General features: G+C 32.7%; 1 protein-coding gene across 2 annotated transcripts in view; it reads right to left on the bottom strand.

Annotated features, from left to right (window-relative positions):
• Positions 1 to 2,009: 2,009 nt before the first annotated feature.
• The window catches only part of LOC128163374 (calcitonin gene-related peptide type 1 receptor-like), a 37,995-nt gene continuing 23,737 nt past the window's right edge, over positions 2,010 to 16,267 (bottom strand). For both annotated transcript variants that reach the window (XM_052826954.1, XM_052826953.1), the window contains exons 4-13: positions 10,025 to 10,128; positions 8,640 to 8,731; positions 8,154 to 8,304; positions 7,796 to 7,946; positions 6,042 to 6,108; positions 5,655 to 5,721; positions 5,407 to 5,489; positions 5,125 to 5,248; positions 4,859 to 4,900; positions 2,010 to 4,738 (exon numbers count right to left, since the gene is read on the bottom strand). In XM_052826954.1, coding sequence (XP_052682914.1) covers positions 4,415 to 4,738; positions 4,859 to 4,900; positions 5,125 to 5,248; positions 5,407 to 5,489; positions 5,655 to 5,721; positions 6,042 to 6,108; positions 7,796 to 7,946; positions 8,154 to 8,304; positions 8,640 to 8,731; positions 10,025 to 10,128 — 1,205 coding nt within the window. In that variant the 3' untranslated portion in view covers positions 2,010 to 4,414. The remainder of the gene's footprint in view (positions 4,739 to 4,858; positions 4,901 to 5,124; positions 5,249 to 5,406; positions 5,490 to 5,654; positions 5,722 to 6,041; positions 6,109 to 7,795; positions 7,947 to 8,153; positions 8,305 to 8,639; positions 8,732 to 10,024; positions 10,129 to 16,267) is intronic.

The following is a 16,267-nucleotide window of genomic DNA, read 5'->3' as shown; positions in this document are numbered from 1 at the left end:
TGATATTAATGATATTTTTGCAACGTTGTCCACATAGAATGTGAGGAAACTATCTCTGTTTTTGTATTAATGTCAATCGCTCCTGTTTAGCTATGTTTTAAGTGATTAAATCAAAATGAAATGTTCTTTCTTAGAAAGTTAACAGTGACTTGTTTTGGTTTTTGTTTGGGTTTTTTTTTGGGGGGGGGGGGGGAGTGGGTTTTTTGGGGTTTTTTTTTTGGGGGGGGGGGGGGGTTGTTTGTTTGTTTGTTTTTGTTCGATTATCAATAAACAGTATAGTTGTAACGTGTATCAAACTTTTTTTGGAATCAGCTTGATGCGTGACATTAATATTTGATCCTCTCTATCATAGCTTATGTCTCAAAATGACAATAATATGTGCTTTATTACACGTAGATCATGTCTGTTGATCCAGATATAGATACAATTTCCTCTTACTTTGTTCTTGTAGCAAAATAACACTATTTAATGTAAGTTGTATGTAATTATATTTAGTTGCTTGTTGTCATATCTCTGTAAAGAGGAAATAAAAAATGATCTCCGTTCCTATTTAAAACAAAATCTAATTGGGTTTTTTAATTTTAGAAATGGTTCTATAAACGTAAGTTAAAAAGTCAAAAGAACCATCACTCTAACTAGTTGTTACAAATCACAACAACATATGCAGCATGTGAGTGAAAATAAATAGGATAAAAAGATGAAATATATATACATTGTATTTTATATATATCAACATTCTTCAAAATAACAAAACAATTAATCTCAAATATCCGAACCGCTTTGAAAATTGTTGAATCATGGCGGCCAGATTTGACCCTTATTGTAAATATATAGTTCTATCTGAATTGCTTTCATGAATGAACCATGCATTTTAGCTTTAAGGAGGTTGGATGGTCAAAATATTACCCATCAGATCTACCTTAAACTTTTAATTTTTAAAATATTTTTGCCATAAACTATTATTTAGTATTTTGAGTTTAAAATTTGAACATTTTCCTATATCTTTATATAGACCTCTTCTTTTTAAAGGAGATAAATATAGTCTAAAAATGGCCACAACCATCCAGCCCTCTTGAAAAGACAGAGACTTTGATCACTAGTGTTTAAAGGGATTTGGACACGATTTAAGATCAATTTTTTTTTTAATTTTTTTATGTAAAAAATGGTTAACTGGCGCATTATAAATGATTGACCAAAATATTGAATGTTAAAGTCAAGTTACAAGCAAGATACAAAGGTAAGATTTGGTTGTTTTGTAAACAAAGCTTGAGTCTTATAGCTGTTTACAAATAATGTAATGTAGAGAATTACCATATCTTAGACAATATGACATGTTAAAAAACAATTTAAACTAATTTAATATCTTTATAAATACTATTATCAACAAAAGAAAGATACATTTGATTGAAACTTACACCAATACAACACATATGTAAAAAATGACAATAATCGAGCTTTGTTTAAAAAACAAAGTTTTATGAACTCTGTATCTTGCTTATGACTTGATGTTTGACGTTCAAATTATGACATAGCATTATAAACTTCTATATTTGTTCGAATAAACATTGAAAATGAAAAAAAATATAAAAGTTGAAAATTTTAAGTCAAATCGTGTCCAAGTCCAAGTCCCATATTTCTATGATCTATCCTTGGGTAAAAATCATGATACACCTTCATGTCATAAGCAATCTTTGTGTGAAGTTAGAACTTCCAAAGTTTTTCCATAAGAAAGAATTGATGAATTTAAATGGAAAAAAATATCCATTCTAAACCTCAGAATTTCTGTAAAATCCTTCCAATTTTTAGCTGATGTTTTATTTAAAAAATAAAAATTATGTAAATTAAATTGAATGTGTTTCTTACAGATATGAGCAAACCAGTTTTTTTTAAATAAAACATCAACTAAAAATTGGAAGGGTTTTAACAGAAACTTTGAGGTTTAGAATGTATATTTTTCATCTAAATGTATCACTAGTACAAGTAGTCCGAAATAAAAACTAATGCACGTAGTCAGTTTTGATCAATTTTATTTAATTGATCGTCATCATCACCATATATAACAAGTTGACACAACATATAGTAAGACTTAATATATAAAAAAAGTTAATGATAAAATAAAAATGCCACTTGCACAATAAGTTCATATAATATAAATAAAAAATTCATAAGAATTTAACATAGACATAGTCAGACATATAAAGGAATTTACCTTGCAACACAACGGAATAGAAAAAGATCGAATTGTCTATAACAGAAAAAAATTCCCGTTAGCAATCGCAACTGCCGGAAAGGTCCGAGAAGTTGCGATTGTTCCCGTTAGCAGTCGCAAATTTCGGGCCTTTTCCGAGCTCTGCCGGAAAGGCCCGAGAAGTTGCGATTGTTCCCATTAGTAGTTGATTCCCTTTTTGTAGTGGGCAGAATGCATCTCAGGTCCATTGTTTTCGATGCTCTAAATAGAATACCAGATCGTTCTAATTTATTTAATTAGCTTTTTGGTTTTTCTCTAAAAAGTTGTAAAGATTCGCAGAAATCGGTGTAATCTGCTCCATTGTCCATAGTACCTAACACATTTATGATTACACTGATTATATAATTAGAAGCTTGCTTATTACGGATTAAAACTTATTTCTTTAAAAATAATTGAGAATTTATTATTATCTCGTAGACAGTAAATTGGAACCTACCGTATTTCTAACAACAACATTTGCCGAAATACCGATAAAATAACTTCGTTTGTAAAAACGTGCATAATATTATACGCTTTAGATGTACGAAACACGTTATTGAATGCATGGGAGTATTCCTTCAAGTGTTACCTACATGCGTTATATGTTATTGTTGTGGTACACATACACAATTATGTTAAACTTGAAACAATTAAATACAGTCTTACCCTGGTTCAGGAGTAGTATCATCTCTTCAAAATATAAAATATTAAAATCAAATAAATAAAAATTCAAATGACATTTAGGAGCAAAATCGATACGTTCAAACCATGTATTCGCAGGCGTTAATATTAGCTCACAACGCGATATGATACAGGAATACATATACTTCAATACATAGCAGAGCAAAACGCATTTACCTTTAGATTAATAACGAGTTTTTCTATAAATAGATGAATGGTATGAATACCTATTATGTCAAAAAATCCGCGGACATCACACTTGCTTTGAAGAAATGATAAAAGATGTAGTATCTTAATTAAATGAACATCGTACTGTAAAATTGGCTTCTAAAAAAGTCCTTAGGAAAAATATTTTCAATTCGTCATACATGTATAAAGATTATCTCAACTTATGTTGAGTCATTAGATTCATGGGGGCCAATTTTCGTGGATTGCTTAAATTTTACAGGTTCTTTGTGATGTAATTGTGTGTATTATCTTATACTTTCGAAAAGAAAAATGACTTTATAACCTTTATTTACAAATTCATGGAGGATGTTTTAAAATTCGTCGATGAAAGGTATCCAAGAATTTTTAAAAAATCGAGCCACTACGAAATCTAACGATTCCACAGTATCTCAGTATTGTACGTACGTGCTTCGAGATATGAAATGGGATTTCTAAATCCCTTAAAATTTAGATGTCTTTATATCGGAGTTCCTTAGAAAGCAAAATATATTTTTATACTTTCATGTTAAATACTGAATTCTGATTGGTTTAGACGCAGTTGATAATCCGTTCTATTACCCTCAGCGTTAGCAACGCACTTAGCAACGGGTATCACAACGAATTGTTACATGCGCGTAAATCATGCGCGTACGGTTCGCCCTAGAATTCATGTCATTTCTATATAAAAGTAGTAAAAAAATTCTCTAAAATTAAGACATTCAGTATAATAAAATAAATAGTGCCTGTTTGGGAGGATAACAGTTGAAATTGACACCCCTCGAAAACTATTGTCAACCTTAGCTTAGCAGAGTTAAGCAAATAAACAGAATGAATCAATGGATTGATTATTATATCGACCGGTTGATTGACAGATCGCTTGATGATTGATTTATTGATTAAATGCATGTGATCTTATACGCAATACTGTCTAGTTTTCGTTGATACTGCAGCCATCAAATAACAATTTACCAGTTTCTCATGAAAGTCTTTACAAAGAAATATCCGCCTCCATTTGTTTTCGCCCCTTTCGCCCTCGTATTCAACGGGCGAATTCAAGACAGCAATTTCAACAACATTTTTTAATCACTGAGTTGATTAGAAAGAGTATCTATTATACACTGTGTCTGGACGAATTCACGACGAAGCGAAACCGTTTTTCAGTGTATCGATAGGCGAAAATAGTCCTGCATACATTAATTCTTTGTGAACATTATCAAAATAATAAGTATTCGATTCTTCAAGAACAAAAAATAAATGATTGTTATTTAAATGGTTTATGTCACCAGTACAGTCAAATATTCACTTCAATTCCGACTCCATTAAAAATCCATTTTCTTGTTTATCGCCAGAAAAAGACGATTCGTTGGAGTTCAATGGAACAGTTTCTGCTTTCCCGTTTGACACTGGGTCATCTTTGTGCAACGAGTCACGGTTGAACGAGTCTCGAACATATGAGTCACGGTTGAACGAGTCTCGCACATAAGAGTCTCTGTTGAAATCCACGGCAGTGGAAGTTCGCACCTGCGTATACACAGTACCGGAAGTAGTACTGAGTTCGCGCCGAGGCCTGTATAGAGGTCTACCGGAAATGCGACTGAAGCAGTTCTTCAGGTGCCCATGTACCTTTGCAAAAAAAAATGCAGATAAACAATTTAAATTTATTTAATCTAAATAAAAACTCAATAAATAAATAATTTTGAGTTTTAAATTTAAAGTATTAACTATTATTTGAAAATAACATACCTCGCCATTAAAGATACAAAATATCAATGAAACGAATGCACCCTGAAATTTGAAAAAAAAATGGATAAGTGACAAATCCAATCTTTTTTATTAAGTTTTAAATTGTTATATCGAAATATAACATTAAATTATCAAACTGAAGTAGACAAAGGTTACCAAAGATAAATCTGGCCTTTACATTTTTGTATGGATAAGCAATACAAGGAAGGGGTTAAATATTACAAGGACGGGTTATCTTTCTATCTTATCACCGATGAGAGCAGTACCTGGGTATGTTGGATAACTATTCGGAGCACCTCGTACCACATTGTATTAGCGGGTCTGTAAATGACTGGGCCCCATTGGATTCCGAAAAGCGGGATGAGAACAAAAGTGGCCTTGATAGCTCGCCTGAAAAATATTTGAACATAATGATTAAAAAATTAAGAGACTTGAACAAAAATTTTTTATTCGTCCATATTAAGATAATGTAAAATTCAAAATTATTTCTAGTACACTGAATAAAACAAAGTTATCCAAGCTTTACGGCGAACACTTTTGACACGCACCTGTAGCCACTAGGTTCGTTGGGATGAGACTGTAGTTGCGTCAAAAGAATATACAGGATGTTTCCGAGAAAGAACACATTGGCCTGCAGAACGAGGGGATATTGTTAAAATATTGATAGTGTGGCATATGATTCACGATGTAAATTAATATAATGCTTTAGATAGGCCAACGAGTTGTTATTTGCTAAACCCCAACAAATTATGAAATGGAGATATGGTAACAAGTATATTCATTGAAAATTACTTACAAACAGACATAGAAGGTTAGGCGTATAGATCAACCACTCGAATCCATTGATGTTATTGACCCAGCATCTTATGAAAAAAAATGTTCATCAAATATAGAAATAATATTCCAAATGTTCAGGAAATTGCAATGACATGTACTAAAGAAGTAGTTCTCTGGGTAAGGAGTTTTGTGCAGCATATTATTCAAGAATATTTCTCTCCTTGTTTGATGGATATCAAATTATAGGGTAGATAAATTATAGAAAATAATTGTTCCGTTATTGGTCGTTTATTGCCAGTTTTCTCGTGCTAATGACGTTAAAAAATCTTCTATTTCGGATCACAAAATCATCACACAAACAAACAAACAAACAAAACACTCAGACAAACAACTAAACATCACATACTTTTGGTCATATTCTGACACGGAGGCCTTTATGATGGCGTACACAATGGTTGATATCCAGGGGCCACCTTTTTTTGAAAAAAAATTGATAATATTAGATAAAACCGACTGAAAAACTGAAAATCCCATTTTGCATTTATCAACTTATAGCAATCGCAACTTCTCGGACCTTTTCGACAAGCGTAAAAACAGCTATGTCGAATGTTCCCGAGAAAGTTGAAACTGTCTAAATGGTCAGATAATGAAAGATCAAATGATGAGAAGTTCAAGATATTAGAAGCGTACAATAATGACTTTAAACTGTAAAGGGCATTGACGCTTTATAGAACCTTTGCATCAGGTAAAATAGTACGAACAAACAAACAAAAAAAGAAAAAAAAGTTTTTAATTATTGAATTATAAATCTTATTCTTTAAATTGCCAGGACTAGTGCTGTATTCATTTTCATGTTTTTAATCATATTCAAAATCTGCATAAAATTTACATTGAATCCAAACAATACGAGATATCTGTTAAAATTTCAAATATCTTTTACATCGGTATTTCTAGCAAATTTTTGCAAACTGAAAATATATCAGCACTGGGAAACTGGCGAAAATTTTATTCCCGTGAATGTTCAAGAGATGCATTCATCTAAATACAAAAAAGAAGATATTTCCAGTATTTGGTGAGGAGAAAAACGCGAGAGATTTGCCGATTTACTACAAAAAGCGATGACAGTAGCGGGGCTTATGGGGCAATTATTGAACCTTAATTTGATCTTGAGTTGCTAGTCGACTCTTCGCTAGATGTTAGGGCATGCGACCGATGCCACATCAATCCTTGTAATTTGACTTATATCGCTCCAGATAATGAGCGGAGATATCGAAACGTCGTTATAGCATTATACTATTTGAAATTAACACTGTCAGCTGATATAAAAAAAGTTCCTAAGAGATCCGAAGATACGGGGAAAAATGATTTACTTATTTGATTCAACTGAAGATGACCAGGGAGAAATACGTAATTTATTTCTGAAAAAAGACTTAAGGGTTCTTCATATCATTGGTGAAAAGTTTCGTTTACCAGCCTAAACTTATAAATTTCATATAGATATGGTGTTCTAGCATGCTGTCGAGTTAAAAACAACAAAAAAAAAAGATTCAATTTTCGGGGAAAATTAGAATGGGACATGGGAATCTGTAGACCGGAGCTGGAGCTGTATAATCACTGTGCTACATGTACAGAGATAGACTACCCAAATTGGCGATACGTATGGACAGTTTCACAATGGGTTGGAATTGCCAAGCTGTGACGTACTAATTATAAAAGGTAAAAATCACGGGGTGTCAAGAACCCTTCGGAGGCTTGATGGTCAACAAATTGCATACCAGATCTACCTACGAATTTAAAAACTGATGTTTCTCGCAATAAACTGTCTTTTGGTAAAAAAAAAAAAAAAAAAATCCGAATCTTTTAGCTTTACGATTTGAATCTTTTTTGATATCTTTATACAGAACTCTCTTTTAAAGGAGATTAATATAGTATAGTCTAAAAATGGCCGATACCACCTCTGGTCTTCTCTTAATGCTGGACGGTAAAAGGGCAGTTTCGAGAATATATTGAATATTAAGTAGACAAAAACAAGTACATGTATAATATAAGAAAATGTAGTTTTATAATAGGATGTTGACCACTGACCAATGCCAATGAAGTAGTATATGATAGACAAAAACAAGTACCAGAGAAGGTAGATTTGTGACTTTGAAAACTCACCAATTCCAATGAAGTAGTAAATGATGAGCGATTTGGGGATCTCAAACGCTCGGACGATAAGTCGATGGAGATAGAATCCCTCACAGAACATCCAAAAGTAGGTGGCTGACTGTGTGTAGCGCTTCAGGACGTACAGAAACTTGCACCCTCCCTTAAAACAAGTTTCAAATGGCGAAGTTTATAAACAAAATATAACTTTATCGTAATTGACTGGGTTTTTTTCTATATCATACATGCGCAATATACAACTCTCTCTCTCTCTCTCTCTCTCTCTCTCTCTCTCTCTCTCTCTCTCTCTCTCTCTCTCTCTCACCACGACCAGCCAGCCCTCTTAATCAATGCAAATTCCATGTGGTACCGTGTTTTGTTGCACAGCGCTTTCGTCCCCCGGACTGTTCATCCTGTCGGACACCACGATGAAGTCCCACAATATCGCTATAATGGCACTCGCTATGAAGGACGAGAAAAAGCAAATGTGGAGCCGCACTCGTTGTTGGATCCTCAGTTGCCTTAAAGATTATCACAAAACATAATCTCATTAAACTTAAATTAGCATTTGATGTTGCTTTCGTCAAATTCAATTTTTGTTTAATTCAATTTTTGTTTTCCTCGAAATTGTTTATTCTTATATGCACATTTCCTCAGTTTTACGCTTGAAAATGCTGATTCAGTTTTATAGGAGAGAGAGAGAGAGAGAGAGAGAGAGAGAGAGAGAGAGAGAGAGAGAGAGAGAGAGAGAGAGAGAGAGAGAGAGAGAGAGAGAGAGAGAGAGAGAGAGAGAGAGAGAGATCTCAACTAAATGTTCAATATTTCGGTAGATTACACTTTTTAAAAATTCCTTTACCTGAATGCTAGGAAGATAGCACAGGAAGGAATCAGCAGAGATAGACTGATCAGGTTACAGCCCAACCCAAGGTAAATAAGCACCATCTGATCCTAGAGAAATAAAGAAAATTGCATTATTTTTAATTGCCTTGGTCATTCTTTTGATAACATCAGAATCACACACTGAAACTTGATCCGAACAAGGTTCTCAAATTAAAGATCGAATGCTTCGGTTAATCGATTATTAAAAGTCTTTTATTCTTCATTATGAAAGAGCAGGATTTTTTTTAAGCATGAAAAGTGGTTAACTTAATTCAGAGCATGATTGAAAGAAACGGATGTATTATTAATTCAAATGAACGATCTTCAAGAACTTCAAGAATTAAACAGAAGGATTATGAAAAATGTAATTGAAAAATGGAGATGGGTTTGGTCTGTACCAATTATTATTCTATCATGAAACATAAATCGCGTCATCCATGAGTAAAATGAAGCCTTAGTTTTCAAGGTATCGGAAAACGTTTCAATTACTCATCTTAAAAATAAAATAAATTTTTAAGAATACCGACAAATTTGAAAAGAGTAATGATAGCAGTTCATCAATGATGAAGAGTTGTCTTCCTTATTAGATAATCGTTGTACCTTAAATACTGCAGCTCTATAATCCGGGCTAATGACGGAATATGTTATTGATTGACGTAATCTGTTATAGAAACACACGATAATGCTAAAATCTTCGAATTAATGATACATAGGAATCCGTATGAAATGAGCTTATGAGATCTAGAGTATTAGAGAACCGACGATTCCTCTTAAGCGGAAGCCAACGAGAGAGTTTAATGTAAATATCTTCTGGCGGCCATGTTCAAAACACGTTGACAATAAATCTCGTCATTTATCACTCTAGCTTTAAATCAAAAGAATTCGATTTATATTCGTCCAGTAACGACTTCAACAAATGCTTAATCACACGAGAATCTCCCAGGATTCCTACGTATTGAAAAATTTTCTGTAATAAGTTTTAAACACACTTTGACCTTGGCAACAGGAAGTTGTTCTAAACTCGCCTTGACATCGACTTCTTTTAAACCGACCTTTAGCTTGACCCTTTAACTAATTATGAACACACTTTGGCCTTATCTTCAGTGATTTGTTTTCAACTCGCCTTGACCTTGATTTAAACAAATGTAACGAGTTTGGAACGCACTTTCTGTTATTAGTTTTGAACTTGCCTTGACCTTAACCTCTGTAGTTTTGCACTTTATCTTGATTTTGACCTCTGTAATTAGTTTTGAACACACCTCGATTTCTGTGATTAGTTTTTAGTCTTATCTTGACCTTGACTTTTGAATTTGATTTTAAATTTAACTTGATATTGACCTCTGTAATTCGTTTTGAACTCACCTTGACCTTGCCGTGGACACATGTGCTATAGTTGGACCATTGTTTGCCTGTGTGGGGGTGGACGTACCAGGTACCATTTGGCCAGCACACTTTGTAGGCCGTCTCTGTAATGGGAATTAATTAAGGTTCTTCAATCAAAAAGAAATAATCATAAATACAACTTATTATGTCGTTCCTATGACTAGGTACTGGTACGTTCTACAACTTAACTCGTGAGATCGACTTAGAATCTTGCAGGTAGACTTAAAAATAATATCAGTTGGCAGCAGTCAGTGCCCGTAATATGATATGTCTCAACATTTAAGCTGGTTTAATCAACAATATATTTTCATGACCACATCTTTTAACTTATAATTTTATATTGATATTGAATAACTGAGAGCTTAGCCACAAGCTGATCATCAAGCATGCAATATTTTTATTTCATAAAGACCTTTGAAACATTTTTAATATATATGAACGAGTACGGGAATTTGATCGTCAAATTCCACTGCAGTTTTAACCTTTAAAGAAACGTTTTCGAGACCTGTAAGCACTTATTTGATTCATTATCTACTTTATTCCCCCTTTCGAGATATAAGTCAACAAATGACATTGCTTTACAGAGCGTGCTTGTGAACGCCACTGTTTAAATCAAATGGTGAAAGGTTTCTCTTTAAACGTTTTCTTTAAATGAAAATGTTCTTCAACTACACATGGTCCATAGGGGCCATAAGGCGGAAAGTTGATCACAATTTATTGATTACCAATCCCGAGCGAAATTGTATAGAGAATGGCGACACTACGAGATTAGCGGTAACTACGTTACGCAACTCTGAAGTATCGTAAAGAGGCAATTGACACACTGTAATTCGATAATAAATATCCAATTTGCTGTCATAGGTTTTTTGAGACATTCCATGACAGATTCAGTGACATATCTCCGATCAAGGGAATGTAATCCAAAAATATCCCATGGGAACATATTAACCTCATTAATAATCTAAATTAATTTTAAGCAATTTTTTAATATCTCAAAGGACGAGTGCCTTTTTGTTTGCGCATAAAATTGCGCAACGCATGTGAAAAAATGCATTTAAATTGCAAAGCCCAAAGATGTTTGCTAACTTTCTTATTATACATTTATATATAATTTCGTAAAGAACTACCAAAGCTTAATTTCGAAAACTTAATTTAATTAATTTAATTAATGAATCAATTAATGGGTGTTCCGAAGGTTTGTTGATCTGTGCGCCTCCCCGTTTTTGGGCACCAATGTATTATATGTCGAAGATTCCTTGCACAAATTGGATTGTAATTGTCGGTGTTAGCACAATAAAGTGTCCTGAATAAGTGTCAAAAATGAGTGTCAAGCAAACGTCACTGCCGACCTTGGATAATGCATGATTATCAATATATTATAAAACAAAACATTTGGACATTACGAAATGATGACTGATTTGTCTTGGCTATTGCCTGTCATTTTACACTTTTTAAATAATTCAATCAGTTTTTATAAGTTCAGTTTGATTTTAGTCTCAATGCTATTTTACAAAATTTTAATGTGGATATTGTTTATAGGATTGTGGCAAATTCTAAACACTTCCTTGAAATAAGTTAAGGCACTCTGTTCTTTTGTCCGTTATAATCATAACTGTTTAACATGTTTTTAGGGTTTTGTTTTGTTTGTTTGTTTGTTTGTTTGTTAGGGTTTTGTTTTGTTTTGTTTGTTTGTTTGGTTTTTTTTTTGGTATAATACTTTCTCATTTATTAGCTGAATAAATGATCATTCTAATACCTAAACAATGTGTTTTATTGTGTCTTTTCTTAAAGGAGCACCGCCCTACCAGCTATCCATGAATCCATATTCATGGTACTTTGTTGTCTTGTCTGTTTCAGTCTTAAGATACAGAGCTCACAAGTCTTTGTTATGTAAAAACAAAGCTCGGATTATGTTTTGTTTACATTTAGAATTATAATAAGAAAATTCCAGGTTTAGACATAAAACGAATGGAAAAATTCTAGGAAATGTTTATTTATATTCAAAACAAATTAAGAGATAGAAAAGTGCAGATTGAAAAAAGACTTTTTACCGGTATATTGAACCAGTATAAACAAAAACAAGGCACATGCCTTGTTTACAAAGCAAAGAATGTGAGCTCTGTATCTTGCTTATAGATTTAACTCTAAGACCGGCATTCAAATTTTGGTTGCTCATTAAAAATGTATTACCTAAAGCATTATAAACAATATAAATAGAAATATTAAATCTTGACCAAAAAACATGACCATGTCCCTTTGATTAACATTTGGTTTGGTATACCGATTTGCCATATATAAGCTAAATTAATAAATGACTATTCCATTTCCTCAAAAAATGTGTTGTAATGTGTCAAACTGAACACTATCCTATCAGTTAGCCATACATATATTTACAGATATGCAATCATTATAGATTTAAAAAAAACCAAAAACAGTTAATTTACTTAAAAGCTCAATTATCTTCTATTTCTTTGCACTGCACTTGATGAAATTATGATAAATTGAATAGAACACACCCAAGATGTCAGGGATTTTTTGTGTATATGATAATGGTAAAATAACGCCAAAAAGCGTTCTTTTCAAAATTAAAAAAACAAAAATGATATATTATAGGCCTCAAGTGAAAGTTGCTGTAAATTGTCTCATTTTTGATTCAGAGAGAGAGAGAGAGAGAGAGAGAGAGAGAGAGAGAGACAGACAGACAGACAGAGAGAGACAGACAGAGAGAGAGAATGAGAATAAAAATGCGCTAACACTTTACGTAAAATCTGTATATTATCTACTCAGCTTCTAGCGTTCTGTTTTCGAGAAAGAGAGAAAAAATAAGTAAAGACGCGTACTCAACATTCTTAAGTGCTCTCTCCCATTTTCATGTAGCCCCACTTGTTACTGCTGAATGACATGGAAACGTGGAAGCATTCTCGGTTTTTTCTTTACTTTTCTATAATTGCAAAGGAATCCTGTTTTTTTAAAATAACGTCACGAACCCTTGTAGCTATACAGTACTTCATGTTACAGCAAAGTCGTACTTTTGACACGTGTCTTATTCATTCTCTCACTCTTTCTCTCTCTCTCTCTAGATCTGTGTTTATTTTCTCTCTCTATCTCCTCTTCTTTCTTTCTCTCTCTCTCTCGCTCTAACTTTATCTCTCTCTCTGTTTCTTTGTCTCTCCCCCTCTCTCTCAATATTTCTCTCTCTCTCTCAATTGTTCTATCTATCTTTCTTATATACTCTCTCTCTCTCTCTCTCTCTCTCTCTCTCTCTCTCTCTCTCTCTCTCTCTCTCTCTGTATGCAACTGATATGAGATATATAGTATAATAAACTTTGAAAATTATTATCATTTATTTACATGTCATGTCTCTCTCTCTCAAAGGATTAAAGGCACTGTTAAAACAGACTTTTATATCGTTGTAAGGATCTTGACAACACAGGCATCACCTTCACTGGTCTATAAATCAGCCAGATGACTTTTGATGCAGAAGGAAATAGTTATTGAAAATGGAAGCAGTTGCAAAAAAAACATCTGCTTTTTCCCGTACAACACAGCTCATCATCCCGCGATTTCCGTTGAACTTTTACACGTGCAAACAGCGGGAATCAATTATTCATAAAATTTAGTATTGTAGAATTTAGTTAGAATTTCACTTTATTGTGCAATCAATCTGATTTGCGAGGGGAAAAAGAAATAAACAGAAGCAATAAAATGTCACTTTTTTTAACTATCAATACAAGCTTGTTTCGTATAAAAACTATGATTTTTGTAAAAGAGTACTAAGGTTTTGTTGAAGCCTTTTGCCGATTAAGTGCGTTTCTATGAACACAAATTGTAACTTACCGCTTTCAAAGTATAAAATTCCCCCAATGTCATTAATGAAATATTCCTTACTCTTTTTGTTTGTTATTTGAACGATTGAAAGCCAGACTTCATTAAAACACTCTCAGATCATGCAACATTTTATGCCATTTTTTTTTCGGTGCGAAAGTTTTTATTTAAAATCCGGAATGTTTGTTGGTCTGTTATTAAAAAGAACAAAAATTAACTTGATACCCAGTGTACTAATAAATGTTCTCAAAGTTGTATCTTGAAGAATTATAGAATATATATCATATGGTTTTAAAAAAGAAAAAAAAATTCAAGAGCAATTCAAATTCAAACTCTAGTATACAAATAACTTTTCTTTAAAATATTGCTCCAATTATTATAACCTTTTAGTTGTTAATGTGTTTTTTAATGTTTATAATTTGTGTCCATTTTGCGTCCTATTTTAGCAATCGAACGCGTAACAAAAGCAGTACATTGATTTTTTTGCAGACGTCAACGAGTTTGATTTTTTATAACTGGTGCGAAAAACTGAAATAAATTATTTAAGTTATATTACCAAATATTGTTAAGGCACTTTTTTTCAGAAAACAACCAAAAAAATCACCAATGTTAGGAAAAAGCCTTTGAAAGTATACGACCATGGAGTACCACGATAAAGGGATGCAGATAAAAAATCAAAGCACTGAAAGTACTCATGGGGGTTGAACTTAACAGATAGATGCGTTTCAAGAAAATAAAAAGCTACTGCATGCTTTCAGGTCCTGGAAATTCTAAAACATAATTGTATCTAATACATAGCATAAATATATGCTAGCCTTATAAAAGTTACGTATATAGATAGTGCGCTTTAAATACGTTTGATATAGCTGTTTAACCTTTAACCTTTATGATAGCAGCGTAAATATGACAAAGATTGCCATTGGGTTTAACATATAACAAAAAAATATCACTAATGGTTTGTTAGAAGATATCAGAGTTATCGAAATCGATGTCAAGATTTGCGGATGGAAAACTCACGCACATATCTCGTTGGATAAAAAGCATATTACTCGGGCGTTCCTACATGTATGCAAGACATGCGAATGTTATACAAATGTATCGAGATTGAGAATAAACGCTTTTTGTACTGAAAAAAATACAATTTCTTGATACATCATACAGGTATATTGACCGACAAAAAATGCATAAAAGACTTGGATGTTTGGTGTGAAAAACGATAGCAAAACAGTGGAAGACCTTTATATTTTTAAGATTTCTGATGCTAAACGTCACTCTGAAAAGCGCAATAACTCTTTTAAAAAGGTGGGTTTTTATATACTTCGCATAACATTGATTTTCTGTTTCGTCGTTTAATCTTACTTGGTGACTTAATAACTTCCAAGCCCCCTCGAAAAACTGGCTACATTATAATATTTGCATTATATTTCTTTTAAATTACGGGTTAATGTGTCTTTCCATTTATTGCATTATATTTCTTTTAAACTACGTTTTAATGTGCCTTTCAACAGAAATTGCCTGTGTTTCTTGTACTTAAGGGGCTCTTTTTGAAGAAGAGCTTCGTGTAAATATTTTTAAAAAATGCTCAAATTTTAAACCTGAAATACTGTGGTTTCATCAATATTCTCTGAATACCAATTTTCGTGGATTTCGTTGTTTAGTTCATCCCCGAAATTAAATGTTCATTGAAGTGCAATTTTTATTAACGTTTTGTATTGATAGGGTCACTGGCCAAGAATTTAGGTATCCTTGAAACTGTAATTGCACTTTATCCACGAAAATTGATGCCCTTGAATATTAATTAAACAACAGTACCGTAGTTTGAGTTTTTCTTTTCGAAACAATTACAATTATAGTTTGAGGCTGAAAAAATATCTGAAATTTTGATTAAGATCTTAGTAAGTTTCTTGACAATATGGCCTCTTCATACAATAACAGCCCTACGGTTCTTGTATATAAGGATTAGCCTCTTGATTGAAGATAAAACAGAATTTAACAATTGTAATCATCATTCACCGTAATTGTTTCCTTCTGAAGATCAGAAGTTGTTCGAAGTCCAGCATTTCTGGAGAACTGTTGATTTCCTGTCCGATTGTTTGACACGAATTCTTTAGAACGTCCTTGTAAAAAGGGATCAATAATCTCAATCATTTTGACTTGATTGCTATTACTCTTTTGTAATTAATAAAGGATTGAGTTGTACAAGCAGCTTCTAGCAGCGAGACCTGCAGCTGTGGGGATAATGAAATGTCTTTTATTTCTATAAATGCGTGTTCTCTCCAATACTTGTGATTTTATTGTAGCATAATTTTAAGTTGAATCTAGTTTTTTTTTCATTGTATGCATAAAAGTATTCAAATAAAGTTTTCTTGTCATAATTTTGAAATTATTTGAAAGTAT

The sequence above is a fragment of the Crassostrea angulata genome, chromosome 9 (assembly GCF_025612915.1).
Source record: "Crassostrea angulata isolate pt1a10 chromosome 9, ASM2561291v2, whole genome shotgun sequence".
Lineage (NCBI taxonomy): Eukaryota > Metazoa > Mollusca > Bivalvia > Ostreida > Ostreidae > Magallana > Magallana angulata.
This window is presented reverse-complemented; position numbering and strand designations above follow the sequence as displayed.